Source organism: Bos indicus x Bos taurus, chromosome 2, assembly GCF_003369695.1.
Source record: "Bos indicus x Bos taurus breed Angus x Brahman F1 hybrid chromosome 2, Bos_hybrid_MaternalHap_v2.0, whole genome shotgun sequence".
NCBI classification, from domain to species: domain Eukaryota; kingdom Metazoa; phylum Chordata; class Mammalia; order Artiodactyla; family Bovidae; genus Bos; species Bos indicus x Bos taurus.
Window position 1 is genome coordinate 65,122,712 of NC_040077.1, and position 21,149 is coordinate 65,143,860.

At 44.3% G+C, this 21,149-nt stretch overlaps 1 protein-coding gene across 1 annotated transcript in view; it reads right to left on the reverse strand.

Moving 5' to 3' along the window:
* The window catches only part of GPR39 (G protein-coupled receptor 39), a 260,953-nt gene extending 247,874 nt beyond the window's left edge, over window positions 1-13,079 (reverse strand). The window contains exon 1 of the mRNA XM_027562098.1: window positions 11,643-13,079. Within this exon, the coding sequence (XP_027417899.1) occupies window positions 11,643-12,498 (856 nt within the window). The 5' untranslated portion in view covers window positions 12,499-13,079. The remainder of the gene's footprint in view (window positions 1-11,642) is intronic.
* Between the last annotated feature and the right edge of the window lie 8,070 nt (window positions 13,080-21,149).

The window sequence follows — 21,149 nt, forward strand, 5'->3', positions numbered from 1 at the left end:
AAGATACTTGGAAATGATATATCTGATAAGGAGTAATATCCAAAATATGCAAAGAATTCTTACATATCAACATCAAAAAAGCAAACAACCCAATTTTTAAAAGGGCAGAGGACTTGAATAGACATTTTTCCAAAGAAGACATATAGAATGTGGACTCTAGAGTGAGACCACAGTTCAAATTGCCATGCGTGATGACCTTGGGCAATTCCAAAAAGCAAGGATAATTCTACCCTCAGGATGGTGACGTTGAAAGGAATAGAGAGGAAATATAAAGGCCAGCCCCTTAGCTGACCCATCTGGGCACTCTGATCAGTCTGCTGAGTATATCATGTCTTCCAAAAAATAATAATATATAAAAGCCAGAGAACAAATGACCTTGGTTCTACCCCAACACCCTGTGCGCAGTGTCTTATTTCTAAGGTAAGCTGGATTCTTTCCACTTCACTACAGAAAGAGGATGGATTTTCTCTACAAATTCAGTGAACTTCATCCCTCCCAACTGGGCTTGACTCCTATGTCTGCGTGCTTTTGGTTTCATAGCCAGTTAGACATTTAACAAGTACAATAGCAATTTGATGCTGCAGCCTCCTGATCCCCAGACTATGCTACCACCGCTGCTCTCCAGCCACCCAGCCACTCTTGAGATGTGTAAAGCCGCATGATGAGATGTCTGGCAGGTTCCTGTCTGCCAGAATGGCTCTTACACACAGGAAGTGCAAACAGGAAATTCTGTCAGGCTTCTCAATTGGCAGAAACCTTAACCGAGACATCTCTCTCTCTTAGACTTGCTTTCATCATTGTGGTTGGTTCCCACTGTCTGCCCCTGTTTTTTTTTTTTTTTTTGAAGCTATTAATAAATGATGAAGAATGTAAGCAATCTGCCCTGGTGAGCAGCAAAGCTGCCCAGATATTCACTGATTCACCAAACATTTATTCAGCACCTTCTAAGCGCCAGGCTCTGAGAAAAAGAGCTACTTGAAAAATGATCATTAAAAGATGAACCCACTACAGACCTCCTCTTTGACAACCAAAGGATCTAGGGGTTCAAAATTCTAGCTGATGGGGCTCAAACCTGCAAATTTTGAACTCCTCAAACAAGAGAAAATTCCAGAGAAAATTCCATGGTGCCCTGGATCATGGTAAATTTCCTAATCCCTGAGCCTCAGCAGATGTTAATAAATGGTGGGTAAATTCAGGAATGGCTGGCCGTCAGGTAAAGGTCTTAGAAGGTGGGACTCTTCACAGAGAAGTTTCCAGAAATTAGGTTTGGAAGATATAACTAAGGCAGGACAAGTGTCTACCTTGGAGCCACCTTATCAGAGTTTAGAGAATGTATGTTTTCTATTGTCACATAACAAATTAATATAAATTAGTGTCTGAATTATTATCTCATAGTTGTGTGGATCACAACTCCAGAGCCAGTATGGCTGGAATCTCTGCTCTGGGTCTCATGGAGTCAGCCAAGCTGAGTTATTTCTGGAAGCTCTGGGGGGAAATGCACCTCTCAGTTCATTCAGATCCCCCTTTCTTCGCTGGCTCTCAGCTCCTCAGGACCACCTACATTCCCTGCCAGTGGTTCCACACATCTGCAAAGCCAGCAGTGGAAAAGTACTCCTACCTCCCACCTATCTTGTGATCTGATCTCTGACATGCCCTGTATCTGACTCCTAGACCTAGATTTAAAGGGTCTTGTGACTTGATTAAGCCCATGCAGGAAATCTCCCTATTTTAAGGTCAACCGATTTGGGAACTTAATTACTTCTGCAAAATCCCTTCATGCAATGCCTTGATTAGTGTTTGACTGAATAAGTGGGAGCAGATGTATGTACACAGGGGGTCAGGAATTCCAGGAGCCATCTCAGATTTCTGCCTACCCCCGGGCAGCGGGGGAAAGGCGGGTAGAGCCAAAGTGACTTCCTGAGGATCGCAGTTTGTACAATCTCCCTCCTACCCAAGGGCAGCAGCCACCACTGGGGAATTTCAGTTCCTTCATTTTCGAAGCAGTTCCTCCTAGGTGGCTCAGCGGTAAAGAATCTGTCAATGCAGGAGACATGGCTTCGATCCCTGGGTAGGAAAGATCCCCTGGAGGAGGATGTGGCAACCCACTCCAGTATGCTTGCCTAAACAACATGAAGCCACTCACAACCACTGTGTTTCCAGACCAAAATAAAAAATACGGGTATGCAAAGTCCCTGATCTCAGGGAGCCCTGAGAATAGTTGGGTGACAACACCTGTGATGCCATCTGAGAAATGGGGCCTCAGATGGCTCATTATTCATAGGAAGGTCAGTGTAGGAAGGCTTCAAGGAAGAAGTAGGGACTTGAAATTGTCACTGAAGAATGAGTACACTGAAGAATGACCACTGCACAATGGAAATAAGTTGGAATACAAGTTCCCAACCTCCAGGATCCAATGCCTGATGATCTGAGGAGAAGCTGATGTAATAATAATAGAAATAAAGTACACAATAAATGTAATGCACTTGAATCACCCTGAAACCATCCCCCTATAGGTCTGTGGGAAGAAATGTCTTCTATGAAATTGGTACTTGATGCCAAAAAGGTTGGGGACCACTGAGTCAGAGTGACTATGACTGAGCCAGCTCCTAACCAGAGCCTATGTGATATGGGGGCAGTTGGCACTGCCATGCTGGGGACACGTGAGGAGCTGAATGGAAGCAGAGTCATTCTCTGGCCATAGAAGGCTGCAGTGATAGCAAGACTTGGACAAGCCAAGAGCCAGGGACATGGATAATGGCAGGAAGAACTAACTGGCATCAGCTGCTCTTCCAGGACTGTGTCCCCACGAAGGATTGTCTCTTTTCTACTCTGGGAACATGACCAGGCCTGTATTTTGACTTCAACTGCCATGTGACAAATGCTATCACCCTAGGAGCAGCAGCACATCTCTAACTATGCATCTTTACCCCTTCAAGCCCTTCACTGACTTCCAAGGAGACATGGCAAACCCCTTAGCTATGGTCTTATCTGGAACAAGCTGCGTGGTAGTAGATCTCGTGTACCAGACTGGGCTGGTTACATGGCAAAGGGAGAGCTACAGAGTTTAGCCATCCTTCTGCACCCTCCTGAAGGCTTAAAAGACAACTGTCTCATCAAAAGTTTAAGAAGTCCAGCTTCTGGGCTCAGAACTAAAAACAATACATTTGGACAAGGCAGCACTTGCTTCTTAATTCCCCTGGGGTGGCAAGCCCTCTGGTTAAGATTTGAGGGAGATAGCTACAAACAAATGCAATTAAGGGGGAAATAAAAACATTGGTTAGCGACTTCCCTGGTGGTCCAGTAGTTAAGAATCCGCCTTCCAGTGCAGGGGATGTGAGTTTGATTCCTGTCCGGGGAACTAAGATCCTGCATGCCACAGAGAAACTAAGCCCACACTGTGACTGCTGAGCCTATGCCCGCTTGCTGCAACGACAGAAACCCACACACCACAATGAAAGATCCCACATTCAACAGCGACCCATGTGCTCCAACTAAGATCTGACGCAGCTAAATAATAACAAATATTTTTTTCAAAAAAAAAAATTGATTGAATACTTTTAAAATATTTCCCCCACTTCATCCTCGTTCCATTACCCTCTGGACTCTCTTACCAACAAGTGGTGAAAGGGCCTGCTAAGAAGTAATTTTTCAAGGTGTCTTATTCCATTATCATCCGGTTAAACAGAGTGTAACAAGGACTGTTAAACAGCACCCTAATCACTTTCACTATAAGGTAACTCTTGGCAGGTACATATGGTGAACGCTGACATTTAAGGGCTGATTAACACAGACTGTTCCTTGGCTCAAGAGAGATAAAATCTTTAATGTCCTCCACAATGTCTTTACTTTTCAGAGGCCTGGGCCAAATCAGATCCCTTTCAAGAGAGCATCTTGGGATTCCCTGGTGTTTCAGTGGGAAAGAATCCCCCTGCCAATGCAGGAGACACAGGTTCGATACCTGGTCCAGGAAGATCCCACATGCCTTATAGTAAGCCCATGTACCACAACTATTGAGCCTATGCTCTAGAGCCTGAGAACCACAACTACTGAAGGCTGCAAGCCCTAAAGCCCATGCTCTGCAACAAGAGAAGCCACTGCAATGAGAAGCCACCACACCACGATGAAGAGCAGCTCCTACTATCTGCAACTAGAGAAAAACCCACACAGCAACAAAGACCCAGCACAGTCAAAATTAAATTTTAAAAAAGATTTTAAAGAAAAATGAGTCCTAAAAAAAAAAAAAAAAAAAGAGCACCTTTAGGTTTGGACTAATCTCCAAAATTGTGAGGAATGATAAATTTCCAGAGGAATGCATGCCCAAGGGTAAACAGAACATCATTTCCAATCCCAAGCTCAGGAGCATTTAAGTATTTATTCAGTCAACAATTTTCCATTGAACATCTGCTATGTCTGGAGAAGGCAATGGCATCCCACTCCAGTACTCTTGCCTGGAAAATCCCATGGACGGAGGAGCCTGGTGGGCTACAGTCCATGGGGTCTCGAAGAGTCGGACACGACTGAGTGACTTCACTTCACTTCTTCTACTGTGTGCCAGGCATTACACACAGTGGAAAGTAAAGAACAGCTCCTGCCCTCGAGGAATGAGAGGGAAAGCAGACATCAATCAAATGATTTCACCACTAAATGTAAAATTACAACTGTTGAGTCCTGTTTCAAGGGAAGTTTAATCAAGTCAAGGAGGATGGGCCATGCTTCCCAGGAGAGATCTGAAAATGCTAATTTGGTGAAGGGGCTGGCAGGTTGAGGTAGAGCATGGAGCAAGGCAAAAAAGCATTTCAGGCAAAGCAAACAACACATGCTAAGACCAGATGGTGACAGCGAGTGAGCCTGGCCATGGTCCACTGAAGAACTGGAGGAGGGTCCTGGGGCAGAGCAATTAAGTGGTGTTATGGGCTGAACTGTGCCCTCCAAATTCATGGGGTAAAGCCCTAACCCCAAAATGTGACAATGTCTGGAGACAGAGCCTTTAGGGAAATAATTAAGGTTAAACGGGATCAGATTTGCTGGGCTCTAATCCAGTTAGACTAGCTTCCCTATCAGAAAAGGAAACCGTACCAGAGATCTCTGTCCCTGTTCCCACCAAACAAGGGCCTATGAAGACTCTGTGAGAAGGCTGCTATTTACAAACCAAAGAAGTAGGCTCACCAGAAACCATCCCTGCCATGTCCTGGCTCTCCAATTTCTAGCTTCCAGAACTATGAGAAAATAAATGTCTGCTGTTTAAGCCACGCCACCTGTGGTATTTTGTCATGACACTGCAGCTGACTAACACAACCAGAGAAACACACCCCATGAAGCTGAAGGAGCAGCTAACCATGAGGTCCTTGTGTTAAGGATTTTGATTTGCGACCTTGGAGCCATGGGAAGCCACTAAGGGACCTGAACATATGCAGCTGGGAACGACTGCATCAGTGGGACCCAGCGGCTGCAGCAGGGTCTCCCTAGCCAAGGGTCAACGCAGACGCTCCTCCAGTGGTGACAAACGCAGTCAAGGTCCCTCAAAGTGGAAAACGGACTCCAGGAGCTCAAGCTCTTTGAAGGTCCCTGCAAACGAAGGTGCCAGCAGCAAGCAGGGCCCAGGTGAGGCTGAGCACATTGATTTACAAGAACTCACAGTGGCAGGTGACCAGCCTTATCTCCAGTGTTCAGTATGCAGCCAAGGAGTAGAAGCAGAGAGTCAGCTGGGTCATCCCAGGGTTGCAGATCATCAGGGAAGGTGGATAGAAGGAAAAGGTGGAGAGAGATGACAGTCTCATCCAAGTGGTGGGTCAGAGGAACTTGCCTAGGGGGGCGAGACAGGGCTCCTTGACACCCAATTCAATATACTTGCTCTGTGCTGTCTCTACACGCAAAAAACCTTTTATTCTGAGTGGTTTTAGCATTAATAAGCTGAATGCACTGCTCAGTGAAGGCCTCCGCTGTCTTATTACACTTTGCCCCCAAGAAGTATGCAACGAAGACAGATGAACAGACTTGCTAATGAATGGGGACTGGGCTTCCAATAGTCCCTTCCACAGGAACGATGCATCTCTCCAACAGAGAAATGAAATCATTGAGGCAGCCTGATTATAAAACTAAAATAGCATCATTATGTCTGTCTGCCAGGGTGATCGCAGAACACTGGGAATTTATGACAGACATCACAAATAGAAAAATAAACATGAAACGCCATTTATTACAGCCACATCCACCCCAGTGAAGGGAGGAGGTCGGAATCTGAATTCTTGAGGCAAAACTCTTTTTTTCTTGAAATATCCAAACATTTGAGTCAAAATAATCTCTCACATTAAAAATGTCACTAATTTAATTTTGGTGATATTTCCCTGAGAGACTGAGTTGGCATAGCCCTTTATACATCAGAGAAAAAGTCTTTGCTAAGAAAATTAATGACACACACATGATTGTAAGACCAGAATTTAAACTAGTCAAGAAACAACTATTTAAATATTCTTCGGACACTTCAGAGTATTTTCAGGCATTCATTTCCATGTAATCAGTTGATACACACAAGGCTATAGAGATTGATTTTTCAATTAATTATATTTCTGCGTATGGTCTGCACATAGGGTGCAGAATTTCATGAAGTCAATGAAAGGAAAGCTGCAGAAACACAGGAATCAAATGACAAGCCACTGACAAACGAAGGTCTAGCCAAATTAGACCAGTTAATCCTAAAAGGAGGGGAAATTGACAAAGATGATGCGAGGACAGGAGCTTCAATGAGGGTGAATTAAACAGCAAAGAATTAAGAGAAGCTCTTGGGAGAAAGCTTTCTTTATAAGCTTCCTGTTCTAGAAAATCAAACACAATGGCCATCAAACCTCTTCTGTCAGAAAAATTACATCCTCCAAAAAGCATTTGTTTCATTCTGAAAAAAAAAGTTATTATAAGAATTCACATATGATTAGAAGCTACATATAATAAAATATGACTAATTTCATAATTTTCACTGCTGTTTTTCACAATGACGTCCCAATAAAACCTCTTTTCATGGGAAATTTTGGACTCCATTTTATTTATTTATTTAATTGGATGATAATCATTTTGCAATGTTGTGTTGATTTGTGCTGTACAATGCAAATCAGTCATAATTATATATATAATTATTTTATTTTAAATATATATATATATATCTCCCCCTCCCACCCCCGAGCCTCCTTCCCTCTGGACTCCAGCCATTATCAACATCTCAGCTTCCTCCATCTCTCCTATGAATACATGACTTTGACCTCATATCTGGGGTCTTAAGACTCAGAGGATATGATTCTGATCTCCTCCCTGCTTCTCTCTGACCCACCCACAAATACTCAAACACGCATCAGTTTTCTTTTCAGAATAGTTCAGTACAACGGCAACTCTCAATTTTTTTTTCCATCTAATACACATGATGGACAAAGTCTATATTCAACACATCCCCCACAATCAACCCAAACTGATGTGCAATTCCATCACTCTCTGCAGTTCCTTCCCTTTCCCTCTGACTCAGGACAGCAAACCAGAATTTTAAAAAAATAAATAAATAAACTGTACTTATTACAGAGTTCCGGTGGCTAAGACTGTAAAGAATCCACCTACAATTCAGGAGACCAAGGTTCAATCCCTGGGTGGGGAAGATCCCCTGGAGAAGGGAATGGCTACCTACTCCAGTATTCTTGCCTGGAGAATTCCATGGACAAAGTCTGGCAGGCCACAGTCCATGGTGTCACAGAGAGTCAGACACAACTGAGCTACTAACAACACCAGCCTCCATGATGTTTAATTTTTTAATTTCACAATCATCTGTAAAAAAAAAAAAATTCATAACTATCTTTGAAAGACAATCATAAACTTACAGATCCTTAGAAAGTAGCTGTAACTGAGTCCCAATCACTTTATGCTCTTGGAAGCTACCAATTACAATGCTTCTTTTAAAATACTCTTATTTCACTTTGAGTGGGTGACATCTGACAGCAAGCCACATGTACAATAAACACAAACATGAACGTCTGTGGACCAGGCATTGCACAGAACTCCAAGTGAGTGTTCAGAAAGACAAGATGGAAGGTCTGGGAAACCCTCTTGAAAGGAAGGCTCATTTTGCATATTCTCAACAGCCAAGGTATAGAGAGAAAAATGTACCAGCTCCTTGCTATCTTGGCATGGGACAAGTTATATTAGCAGTGACCATACAGAAAGAAATATGTCTAGAATTGATTTCTTACTGAGCTGACAGGAGGCAAGAAGGGACACTCATGTGTCCAGAAATGTGCATTTTCACATTATTATTGTTCTCTCCTGCAAATTGCTTGAGAGCTAGGAGGTGTCTCAGCATCTCTTTCTTGTTTGGATATCCCAATTTATTTTCATTATTCACCAGCCAAGAACCTCAGCTAGACTGAGGCACAATAGCAAAGGATGCAGAAAGGAAAAATTAATAACATTTTCTACATAGACTTCCTCATCTTGAGTAGATTTATGAATTTCCCTTCTGTTATGCAGAAGTTAGCATTTTTTAACAACGGGAGGAGAAAATCCTTAATGGTTTTTTTTATTGCCTCCAGAGCTCCAAAAACATCTTGCGCTGTGTTGTCATTTACATTTCACATTAAATGCAAAAGATGTTTGAAATGAGCAAATATTTGTTTTAATTTGATACATCTGTTAACTGAAGTGCTAAAAAGACAGCTAAATCACTATATTAAATTCAGCGATTTGTAAACAATTTATATTTTCATTTGTTCTGGGTTAAAAATGCCCCCAAAACATACGTTTTATGAAACCCACAAAGTAAATTGCATTGTATCAATCTGATGGATGTAGACCATGATTCCTTCCTCTTCATTCCATTAATTTATTTCCTAACTTGAGTTAATTAGTGAGGATCCTATTTTCAAAAGCTCTTTGAAATTCATTGGGAGAAGGGGACATTTGCAAGAACTGCTCTGCAAACCTACTGCAGAGGCAACAGGCTAAATACAAATGGTAAATTCCCCCAAGACATTACCACACATTGAGCACCTAATTGCGATTCAACAATCTATGCAGGGAACACAGTGGGTGATTAATATATAGTTGTTACAAGAAATGGGGAGACAAGGAGAAGGAAAGAATGAGGGCAGCAGAGAGAACAGACCCATCCTCAGCAATTAGTAACTGGATGAGATGATCTCCAAGTTCCTATTTGTCTCTCCCTAAAAGTCTGGGACGTTCTGATTTCATGTCTGAATGGAGACAGAACTTCAACTCGGAGACTGACATTGACTTGGAACAATACCCACTAGGAGAAGAACAGACATCTACTGAGAGAAATTTTTTTTAAAAATTAATAAAAAGAGATTGGTACGATAGAGAACAAAGAGAAATTAATTATTTTTGTTCTTGGTCAAATGGAATCTTACTTCCCAAATTAGAGTGGGAGGTAATGTCCTGTACTCAAAAAAGGAAAAAAGGAAATTTCTTCACGCTAAAGTATGAGTTACTGCTAGCAGTTTAAGACATGCCTAAAGGTATATGGGGGAAGAAAGAACTAGTCTTTCAATAGATATTCAAACAAATCCAATGTCTTGTTTCTTCCTGGAATATTTTGGGCAGAAGCCAGTGGGTAAGAGAGATTGAGTCGGGTTGGGTGCCCTCCCTAAGTCCCTGGACGATGTCACCCAATACAGACGCCTTACTCCAGTTTCCAGAAGTTCTGCTTTATTTCATTTTCCCTTCCCCTTGAGCTTATGAACAAGCCACAGGAAACCACTTATTTCCCTGCCCTTGTAATAACAGAGAAACAAATCTTGACTCTTTATTAGATCTGCTTCTTTTACTTTAACATATGTATTCTATCACTTTCGCTACAAGAATGTTGCCTATAGCATGAAATATACAGGATGGACCACTCTCAAGGCTCTATGTTTAAAGACAAAACGTTTTCCCATTCATATAGAGATAAAGAGTTGCAGAACAGAATAACATTCATCTTATTGCAGGTTTATAGGAACATCATAATCTTACCAAACTTACCTGTACATACAGCTGCAAAAACAAAGTCTTACTAAACAAAGAAGCTTGCAACAACCAACCATATCCCTTCCCTTTTAACAAAGAAGTTTGAATTCTAACTCAGGTAAGATGTTTCTATGGGACACTAGTCCACCATCTATTCAGTCTGCTGGCTTTCCAAATAAAGTTGCTATTCCTTGTCCCAACAACTTGTCTCTCAATTTATTGGCCTGTCATGTGGTGAGTGATAGGCAACTCGGAAACACCCCAGAGAAACAAGGTTAAAATCTGGGAGCTGCACTTAAGTGCATTTGAACTAGGTTCTCTCTAAGCCTGAAATTCCTCTTCTATGAAATGGAAATATGTCAAAAGCACAGCCCCTGATGCAGAATCAGGCATCCTCAACACGCAAACTCCCTTCTCTGATTTTGCACAGATACAATAAGATCAGGTCCACTGTACAGACACAGTGGAAGCCAGGGGTAGGGCTGGGCCATAACCCAGTTCTTGTCATCCCTCTTCAAGTGCCTTCCATCTTTCTTTCTTGTCTAACTTTCACCCTGGAACCTGTTTCTCAGGTTTCCCACACCAAAACAAACAGCACCATGATTTATTCCTCCTCGGATGCCACACTGGAGAGGGGACTGGGGAGAAAGGGAAACATTTGTTCCATCAACTCCCCCTTGACTCACACTCACACACTCACAAGGATATCTTTTTCTCCTTTCTGCTAAAAAATATTTTGAAAGACCCTTTGCTGCATACACTTTGTGTGTTTCTGGGAAAGCCCAGTCTCTCAAAGGGTGGCCACCAGGACTCTCTTCTAAGGTCTTGGAGGGCTACTGATCATGGGCCCCTTCCCTTCCTGGAACACAGAAGGATCTGACTCAAAATAGTTGCATCACAACAAAAGTTTGGGAAACAAACCAAGTTCTCTGCATGGAAATTGGGTATCAAACAAGCCGCAGGAAATCTGGGAAGCCAGATTTCCTGCTTCAGACAAACAAGCCAGCCCGCTCCCGCTATGTTTCTATGCTCTGATAACAAACAGACCCACCACGACGAACACTCAAGCACTACCCAGAGAAGTGGGTGTCTGAGAGCTCCACTTTCTTAAGACTTGGGTAGGAAACCACTTTGGGGGAACAAAGTCGCAGCCTGGAGAGTGTATTCCTGACAGCCTTGTTTCTGAGGAGGACAAAAATGGGAACACAGTTCAATTGCCTGAGAAAGGTTGCCCCAGGGTTAAGATGGGCTAGATAAGGATGCTCCCTTCCAGCCCTGCAGAACTTCGTCCTTCTCAGAGGACTTGCACCTGTCCTGAGTTACCTAGTTCAACCCTCACGTTTCTCAGTATTATCATCGCCATTTTACCTAAGCTGTCGGCCAGCTGTGACTCGGCCAGCAGTCACAGAGCTGCCACTGCTGAACGTACCTAGACTTTCTGACTTCTGGTCAAGTGCTCTTCTGATCATAACCCCAGTCTCCAAAACAGAGAGAAGAAGCATCCAGAGGCTTATATCCCTGCCTCTTCAACCTCAATGAACTTAGGTTCACACTTGTAAGGCAAGGCTTGGGTTAAGAGGACCTTGGGGGCAGTGGTGGGGTGGGGGTGAGGTCTGCTCCCAGGAGGCCCTGCACCCCGTACTCACTCAGGAAGATGATGGTCTGCCTCCGGGCGCTCCTGCTCTCCTGGCTCTCCAACTTCCTCAGCTGCAGCTGCTGCCCCTGGGCAGCCAGGGTGCCCTGCTTACTCCTCCTAAGCACCTGCATCATGCTCCAGCACATGAAGGCCACGGAGACCAGGACCACAAGGTAGACCACAAAGGCACTGAAGATGCTGGACTGGAACACTGTCCAGCGGCTGGACAGGTTGGTACAGATAGACATGTTGGAGCTCTCCGGTTGCTCCTGGTGGCGTGTGCGGGAGCGGTTGCAAATGAGTCCCCGGTGACTGGGCACGTTCACCAAGGGGTACTCAACTCCCATGGCAAAAAGCAAAGGCAGCGCCACTAGGGCGGAGGTGACCCAGACGAAGCCAATCAGCAGTTTCACCTGGCAGGGCCCCGACATGGCCTTATACCTGAAGGGGTGGCAGATGGCGATGTAGCGCTCAAAGCTGAGGGTCAGCACGTGCAGCAGAGTGGCATAGCTGCAAGCCTCAAAGAGGAACGTGTGCACCTTGCAGGACACGGTGTAGCTGGGTGTGGTCAGGGGGTTCCAGATGATGCTGTAGAACTCCATGGGCATGCCGATGAGGAAGACCAGGATGTCGGAGCAAGCCAGGCTTACCATATGATCTGTCACCTCCTTCTGCAGGTAGCCTTTCTTCTGTAGCACCTGGGTGACCCGAATGGTGACACTGTTCCCCAGGATGCCCACCACGAAGATAACCAGGTACACCAGGATGAGGGTGATTTTGATCCAGGTGGCCACCTCGAATTCGGGAACGTGGCTGTGATCAATGACCTGGGAGCAGTCCCTGCTGGGGTGGCTTGGGGAAGCCATGAGGAAGGCAGTCAGCCAGGCAACCGGGTCCAAAGACCTTCTCAACTTCCCTTCCTCCTCCCTGCGGAGCCCAAAGTTCTCAGCTGCAACTCACCGGAGTGGGCGCAGGGCTTTCTCTAGCTCACCTGGAAAAAGTAATTTGGGATTTCAGGTGCTTTTATGGAAACTTCCTGGGGCAGCCCAAGCTAGCCGAACCGGAGGCGCTTAGGGGTGGGGTTTGAGGGGTGGTGACTGGGCGAGGCGTGGTGAGCTCAGAGGAAGGAGGTTCCAGACTCGCTGCAGCCAGTCAGCCCACAGCCGCCAGCTCGCAGCCCCTTCCCCTGCAGGTTCCCGGCGCTATGTTCGGCTTCTCTCCGGCTCCCCTCCAAGCCACCTGGCCTTTACTGGTCAAACCCACCCTCCGGGAGCACGGTTTCCCGTGCAGAGAGGCTGGAGGCTGGGTGGTAAGCAATTAATCATTAACTATCGCCGCCTGTGCTCCCGGCCCCGCAGATCCACCCAGCAGGGGTTTGACTCAGCACCAGGCACTGTCCCGAACTTGGCTCGGGAGCACGGGGCGACGGCTGGCCCCACCTTCCCCGCCGCCCAAGCGGCCACCACCGAGTTAGCGTTGCCTTCTGGGCGCACGCGCATCCCAGCCCCGAGAGGCGCAGCCCGGGGGGAAACTGGAATGCGCTCCTGGACTTAGAGTCCCCGGCTAAGGCCCAGAAAGACCGGCTGCCCCCTCCTGCCTTGGGATCCCCTTCAAAGGTTGGGCCGCCACCACCACCAGATTGGGGGGCCGGACCCAGGCGCCGTCCAGTTGGCGGGGGGCCCCGGAGCAGCCAGCAAGCGCACGCTCTTTGGTGCCCAGCCGTCGAGCCCTGGGGTGTGCTGACAGTGAACGGTCAGGCTATGCCTGGCTGGAGCTGCTGCCCCAGGAAGTCTAATAAGGTCGCCATAGAATCCCTGCCTTTGCTGCAAAGCCTCTCGGCGGCGTTTGCACAGGGCCTGCTTCGCGTCCCTGCCTAGAGTCCCGGGGAACGAGCGCCAGGTTCCTTCCTTTAGTTTCACTCTGCTGCCCAGGCTCCTCCCCAGGCAGCGGCGGCGGGGAATCTCTAACTGGGGACGTGTAGATGCATAAGGATGGCGCCATCCACCGGGCGCTTCTGGCAGGAAGCGCGTCCTCAGTCCTCCTCCGAGGGAGCTGCGACCGGGACATCTAGGGCAGCAGGAGGGGTAAACATGACATTAAGAATCATGACGTTTTCCCTCTTCTCGGAGAGGAAAACCTTTCCGAGATTTTAATGGACCCATCTTCCTCTTCTAATTCTAAAATCCGAAGGAAGGCTGCCGCGCGCGGGGGTGGGGTGAGGAGGTGGGGGTGTCTGGTGTTGGGGGGGAGGCTTTCCTATGCATTGTAGAATATTTAGCATCCCCAGGTCTCCTGCACCCCACACCCAACCGTCACCCAACAAGGACAGCCAGGATGTCTCCAGATGTTGCCAGTTGTCCTCTGAGGAAGCAGAACTGGCCCAGGTGGAGAGCCACTGCCTTGAAGAAAGAAAACAGATCCTCTTTATCTGTTCATCCTGAGGGCCTAGCATAGACCTGTCCAAAAGAGAATCCTTAAATTATCACAGATTTTATTTTCTTGGGCTCCAAAATCACTCTGGACAGTGACTGCTGCCATGAAAGTTATGACAAACCTAGTGAAGTGAAGTACCCAAGTCGTGTCCGACTCTTTGCGACCCCATGGACTGTAGCCTACCAGGCTCCGCCATCCATGGGATTTTCCAGGCAAGAATACTGGAGTGGGTTGCCATTTCCTTCTCTAGGAGATCTTCCCAACCCAGGGATTGAACCCTGATCTAGCATCTGCCTGCAATGTGCGAGACCCAGGTTCGATCCCTGAGTCAGGAAAATCCCCTGGAGAAGGAAATGGCAACCCACTCCAGTATTCTCGCCTGGAAAATCCCATGGACAGAGGAGTCTGGTAGGCTACAGTCCACTGGGTCACAAAGAGTCGGACACGACTGAGCGACAAACCTAGGCAGCATATTAAAAAGCAAAGACATCACTTTGCTGACAAAGCTATTTTTTTTCCAGTAGTCATTTATGGATGTGAGAGTTGGACCATAAAGAAGGCTGAGCGCAGAAGAATTGATGCTTCCAAACTGTGGTGCCGGAGAAGACTCTTGAGAATCCCTTGGACAGCAAGGAAATCAAACCAGTCAATCGTAAAGGAAATAAACCCTGAATACTCAATGGAAGGACTGATGCTGAAGCTGAAGCTCCAATACTTTGGCCACCTGATGCAAAGAGCCGACTCAGTGGAAAAGACCCTGATGCTGGGAAAGATTGAGAGCAGGAGAGGAGGGCAACAGAGAATAAGATGGTTGGATGGCATCACCAATTCAATGGACATGAGTTTGAGCAAACTCCAGGAGATGATGAAGGACACGGAAGCCTAGTGTGATGCAGTCCATGGGGTTGCAAAGAGTCGGACATGACTTAGTGACTGAACAACAGCAAAATTATCATAACCACCACCCTATGATGTGACCATTTTAAAGATGAAGAAACAGGTGTCCAGAGGAATAGATGCTTCCCCTCAAGGCCATAAGAGAGTGAGTAAGGGAGTTGAAAATGAACCCAGATCTATCAAACCCTGAACAGACCTACACTCCTAACAGGGAGGGAATTCTGGGAGCACAGAGGTGCTCAGAAACTGAGTTGGGAACAATACATATAGAGAAACAGGGACTTTATTTTCTGAAGTCAAACCTGGGCAGGTGGGATGAAAACCTCAGGGAGTATTTGATTTTGACATTGTCTCAGAGAAAATAAAAAAGTTGTATGGACATTGGATCTTTACAGTTAGCACCTTATGTGGCTAGAGTTTTGTTTCGTTTCCCTTCTCTGTTATATTACAAGCTCTGAGACCATGAACTCTACCTTTTCCCTCTCTGACACTTCTCTACAAAGCCCTAAATAGTATGTTTTGTTGACCCCTTTTCCCTCTATGATTTATGCTATTTGACCTACTTGCTGGCCCAGAAACTCTTAACTCACTTCCTCATTGGTGAGCTGTGCTTGGTGAACATGACCTTCATGGCCTTACAGCTGTCCCACAAAGCTCACACACTGAGCAAGAATGGACTCTTGGAGCTTTGGTAACTACAGATTAGAATCCTGAATGGACTCCTCTGCAAAAGGCCCTGGTTATTTGCTGTCCCAGAGTGACTGAGAAAAAGGTCTGGAAGAACCCCGCCCTCCAACCACTGGTACCACCAGCACAGCAAACAAACATACTCACTTCTTTCTTCTCAAGAGAAAACAAGTCAGGAACCTCACAAGTATCCCTCAGTCCTGCTACTGATCCTGCCTTTGAAAAGTTCCTCTTGGTCATTCTTTGAGCTCCTTTCCATGATTCGTTTCTTTGAACCCTCACAAGGCTACTAGGTAGACGTTATTACCCCATTTTACAGATGAGGAAATTGAAGATAGGAAAATTAAGTGACCAACCATTAAAGACTGGAGGCAGGCTTCCAACCCAGGTCTGCCTGGCACCACAGCCCTCTCTACTCTGGAAGGCTCTCTGTGCAGGACAAAACCATGTCAGGCTGAATAGTGGCATTTTGGGGAGAGGAGCTTTTTCTAAGTCACCAGATACTTCTCCTCTCCCCAGCTCCAGCATGCCAGTCATCCAGCAGTGTATTTGATAATTCCAATTTGTTCTGCTCAGACAAAATTTCCATTATTGTTCAATTTCTTTCATCAATTTTTTCTTTCACAAAGTGTGAACAAGGATTACAAATGCATGGCCAAATGGTGAGAATCAAGCTAATTAAAATTCGTTCCTTACAGTAGAGATGGAAAATTGCATTTTGAACAAAGGTGCAGGATTATTGAATTTCCATTTCACCTTTGCTTTTCCTAAGACCAATTAAAAAGTGTATAATGTGCTCTCATTTGTTGATAAAAGACTGGTATAACACCTGGCCTGGCTCTGTGTAATCTGGATTTCTTATTAGCATATTGTATAGAAGGGAAATAGAAGAAAAATAATGAAAAGAGAGAAGAAAGAATACGTTAGGTACCCTTTGATATCTGCTCTACTCCAGGGTCATTCTGGGTCTACACTAACTTGTATTCACATTTTACACTTTCCAAGTGACCTTTTGGGTCACTTAGCCGAGTGGCTTTCACACTTTAAGCTCTAATTTTTATAATAAAATCTTACATTGGCAACCAAAGTTTAAAAAAAAATACACACACTTATATATACATATATATTTATTTTTGTAAATTTAAATTTATTTTGTATACTCAAATTAACATTTACTCATATAAAATCAATCAATAACTTATACCCAAAAAAGTGAATAACACTTTGTTTACAAAGGTTCATGGTAAAATCACAGTGACTATACACTAAGTTATAAAGAGAACTTCAATAATTTTCAAAACTTATAAACAGTGTAGATAGCTTTATTAAGAATGCAGTACAACTAAAAAGTCATAACAGAACCAGGAAATTCCATCATCTCAAAAGAAAGCCAAAATGAAAATTGTAAAGTATCGAAAAAACAATGACCACAAAGAGACTTGCCTATCAGAACCTGGAGAAAATAGCTATAGGAGCTCTCAGAGAAAAATTCATAGCCCTAACTAGTTATTCTAATAAACAGGAAAGCATAACAATAAAAGAGGTTATTAAAAGAATAAAATTAAGGAAAATAAGGAGTTAATAAAGATCAAAGGAAATGTGGAAGGACCAAATAGTAGAACTAGTAAATAATTCCCCCCCAAAAAAAAATTTTTAAGTAGGACTAATCATCAAGAATGACTAGTATCAGTCTGGCAGCCTGCATCTCCCACTCCCATAGCACAGGTGTGACCCTCAGAGAGGAGAAATGAGGTGAACCCTAGGACCACTCAAACTTGTTGCCTGAGGAACTTTGCAAACCATGGGCAAGAAGAGACTCCACGCAGAGCACAGTGGAGGCAGAGGCTGCCTTCCACTTCACAGAGCACACCACTGAAGGGACTGAGGGACATAGAAAGAGTTGCAGACATTGGTGCAGAGGTTCTCTTTAGTCCTTGGCCAGAATACTTGAGTGGACATGTGGAGGTGAAACTCCAGGAACTGGGCAAAGTATGATTACTGAGGGAAGAACAAATGCTGGGGCTGTAAGCCAGACAATTCTTGAGGTCCCAAATTGCTGTGAGATGCTGAAGTTCCAACCAATGAGTGAAGAAACCTCACTTAACCAACCCTGGAGGGGCCTGACCTTAGTAGAATTAAACTAGCCACAGAGCCAAGGATACTCTAGACCTGCCTTAACAAAGATACTGACCTGAGCTATCAAACAAGGTAGCCACTAGTCACCTGTAGCACATGACACTGGAAATATGTCTAATCCAACCTGGGATCTGGGGATGTGTTGTAAGCATAAAATATATACATTTCAAAGACTTTCTATGAAAAAAAAGAATGTAAATGTAATTATTTTTATATATTGACTTCATGTTGAAATGATATAATGGCTATAATGGGTTAAATAAACTATACTGTTAAAACTAATTTCACTAATTCAAAAGGATACATGCATCCCAATGTTCCTGCTGCTGCTGCTAAGTCGCTTCAGTCGTGTCCGACTCTGTGCGACCCCATAGACGGCAGCCCACCAGGCTCCCCCGTCCCTAGGATTCTCCAGGCAAGAACACTGGAGTGGGTTGCCATTTCCTTCTCCAATGCATGAAAGTGAAAAGTGAAAGTGAAGTCGCTCAGTCATGTCTGACTCTCAGCGACCCCATGGACTGCAGCCTACCAGGCTCCTCCGTCCATGGGATTTTCCAGGCAAGAGTACTGCAGTGGGGTGCCATTGCCCAATGTTCATAGCAGCATTATTTACAATTGGCAAGTTATAGAGCAACCTGAGTATCCATCAACAGATGAACAGAGAAGGAAGATGTGAGATACACACACACACACACACACACACACACACACACACACACACGCACACACGCACACATACACACAGAGACATGGAATCCTACTCAGCCATTAAAAAGACTAAAATTTTGCCATTTGGAGCAATATGGGTGGACTTGGCATCAGGCTAAGTGAAACAGGTCAGACAGAGAAAGACAAATGCTGCATGATATCACATATATGTGGATTCTACAAACTACAACAAACTATTGATATAACAAAAAAGAAACAGACTCACAGATATAGAAAACAAACGAGTGGTTGCCAGTGGGGAGAGGGAAGAGGGGACAGGCAATATAGGGGTAGGAGATTAAAAGGTACAAACTATTAGGTAGAAAATAAGCTGCAAGGATATACTATGCTACATGGAGGATATCACTAGTATTTTATAATAACTATAAATGGAGTATGATCTTGAAAAATTGTGAAACACTATATTGTACACATGTTTTTTTATATAATACTATACACATCAACAATACTTCCAATTTTAAAAATAATAAAAGTAATTTCATCTTTCTTTTTACTTTTTAATGTGGCTATTAGAATATTTTAAATTTGATGTGGCTTATATTTGTGGTTTACAGGATACCTATGGGTTAGTATGCAAATATGGGCACAATAAAGGGCAGAAACGGTATGGACCTAACTGAAGCAAAAGATATTAAGAAGAGGTGGCAGGAATACACAGAAGAACAGTACAAAAAAGATCTTCATGACCCAGATAACCACGATGGTTTGATCACTCACCTAGAGCCAGATATCCTAGAACGTGAAGTCAAGTGGGCCCTACAAAGCATCACTACGAACAAAGCTAGTGGAGGTAATGGAATTCCAGTTGAGTTATTTCAAACCCTAAAACATGATGCTGTTAAAATGCTGCACTCAATATGCCAGCAAATTTGGAAAACTCAGCAGTGGCCACAGGACTGGAAAAGGTCAGTTTTCATTCCAATCCCAAAGAAAGTCAAAGCCAAAGAATGTTCAAACTACCACACAATTGTACTCATCTCACACGGCAGCAAAGTAATGCTCAAAATTGTCCAAGCCAGGCTTCAACAGTACATGAACTGTGAAATTCCAGATGTTCAAGCTGGATTAGGAAAGGCAGAGGAACCAGAGATCAAATTGCCAACATCTGCTGGATCATTGAAAAAGCAAGAGAGTTCCAGGAAAACGTCTACTTCTGCTTTATTGACTATGCCAAAGCCTTTGACTGTGTGGATCACAACAAATTGTGGAAAATTCTTCAAGAGATGGGAATACCAGACCACCTGACCTGCCTTCTGAGAAATCTGTATGCAGGTCAAGAAGCAACAGTTAGAACCGGACATGGAACAACAGACTGGTTCCAAATTGGGAAAGGAGTATGTCAAGGCTGTATATATATGTCACCCTGCTTACTTAACTTATATGCAGAGTACATTATATGAAATACCAGGCTGGATGAAGCACAAACTTGAATCAAGATTTCCAGGAGAAATATCAATAACCTCAGATACGTAGATGACACCACCCTTATGGCAGAAAGCAAAGAAGAACTAAAGAGCCTCTTGATGAAAGTGAAAGAAGAGAGTGAAAAAGTTGGCTTAAAGCTCAACATTCAGAAAACTAAGATCATGGCATCTGGTCCCATCACTTCATGGCAAATAGATTGGGAAACAATGGAAACAGTGAGAGACTTTATTTTGGGGGGCTCCAAAATCACTGCAGATGGTGACTGCAGCCATGAAATTAAAAGACGCTTGCTCCTTGGAAGAAAAGCTATGGCCGACCTAGACAGCATATTAAAAAGCATAGACATTACTTTGCTGACCAAGGTCCATCTAGTCAAAGCTATGGTTTTTCCAGTAGTCATGTATGAATGTGAGAGTTGGACTATAAAGAAAGCTGAGCACAGAAGAAATGATGCTTTTGAACTGTGGTGTTGGAGAATACTTGAGAGTCCCTTGGACTGCAAGGAGATCCAACCAGTCCATCCTAAAGGAGATCAGTCCTGGGTGTTCATTGGAAGGACTGATGCTGAAGCTGAAACTCCAATACTCTGGCCACCTGATGTGAAGAACTGACTCATTGGGAAAGACCCTGATGCTGTGAAAGATTGAAGGCAGGAGGAGAAGGGGATGACAGAGGTTGAGATGGTTGGATGGCATCACCGACTCGATGGACATGGGTTTGGGTAAATTCTGGGAGTTGGTGATGGACAGGGAGGCCTGTCATAATGCAGTCCATGGAGTCGCAGAGAGTCAGACACGACTGAGCAACTGAACTGAACTGAACTGATGCGTTGAGAGACCCCCTGAAGAAGAAAATGGCAACCCACTCCAGTATTCTTGCCTGGGAAATCCCAAGGACAGAGGAGCCTGGCTGGCTACAGTCCATAGGGTCACAAGAGTCAATACAACTTAGTGACTAAACCACCACCACCACAAGAATATTTTAAATTTCATGTGGCTTGCATTTGTGGCTCACATGATACCTATGGAACTGTGATACTATAAACAGAAGCATATAATGAAACAAAAGACAAAATCCAAGAAAAAAATCCAAATACTTATAGAAATTTCATTTATGATAACAGTAACATTTCAAATCAGTAGGGACAGATTGTTCAGGAACTGGTATTGGGACAATAGATTTTTAAAAATAGGATTTTAAAAATCTTTAT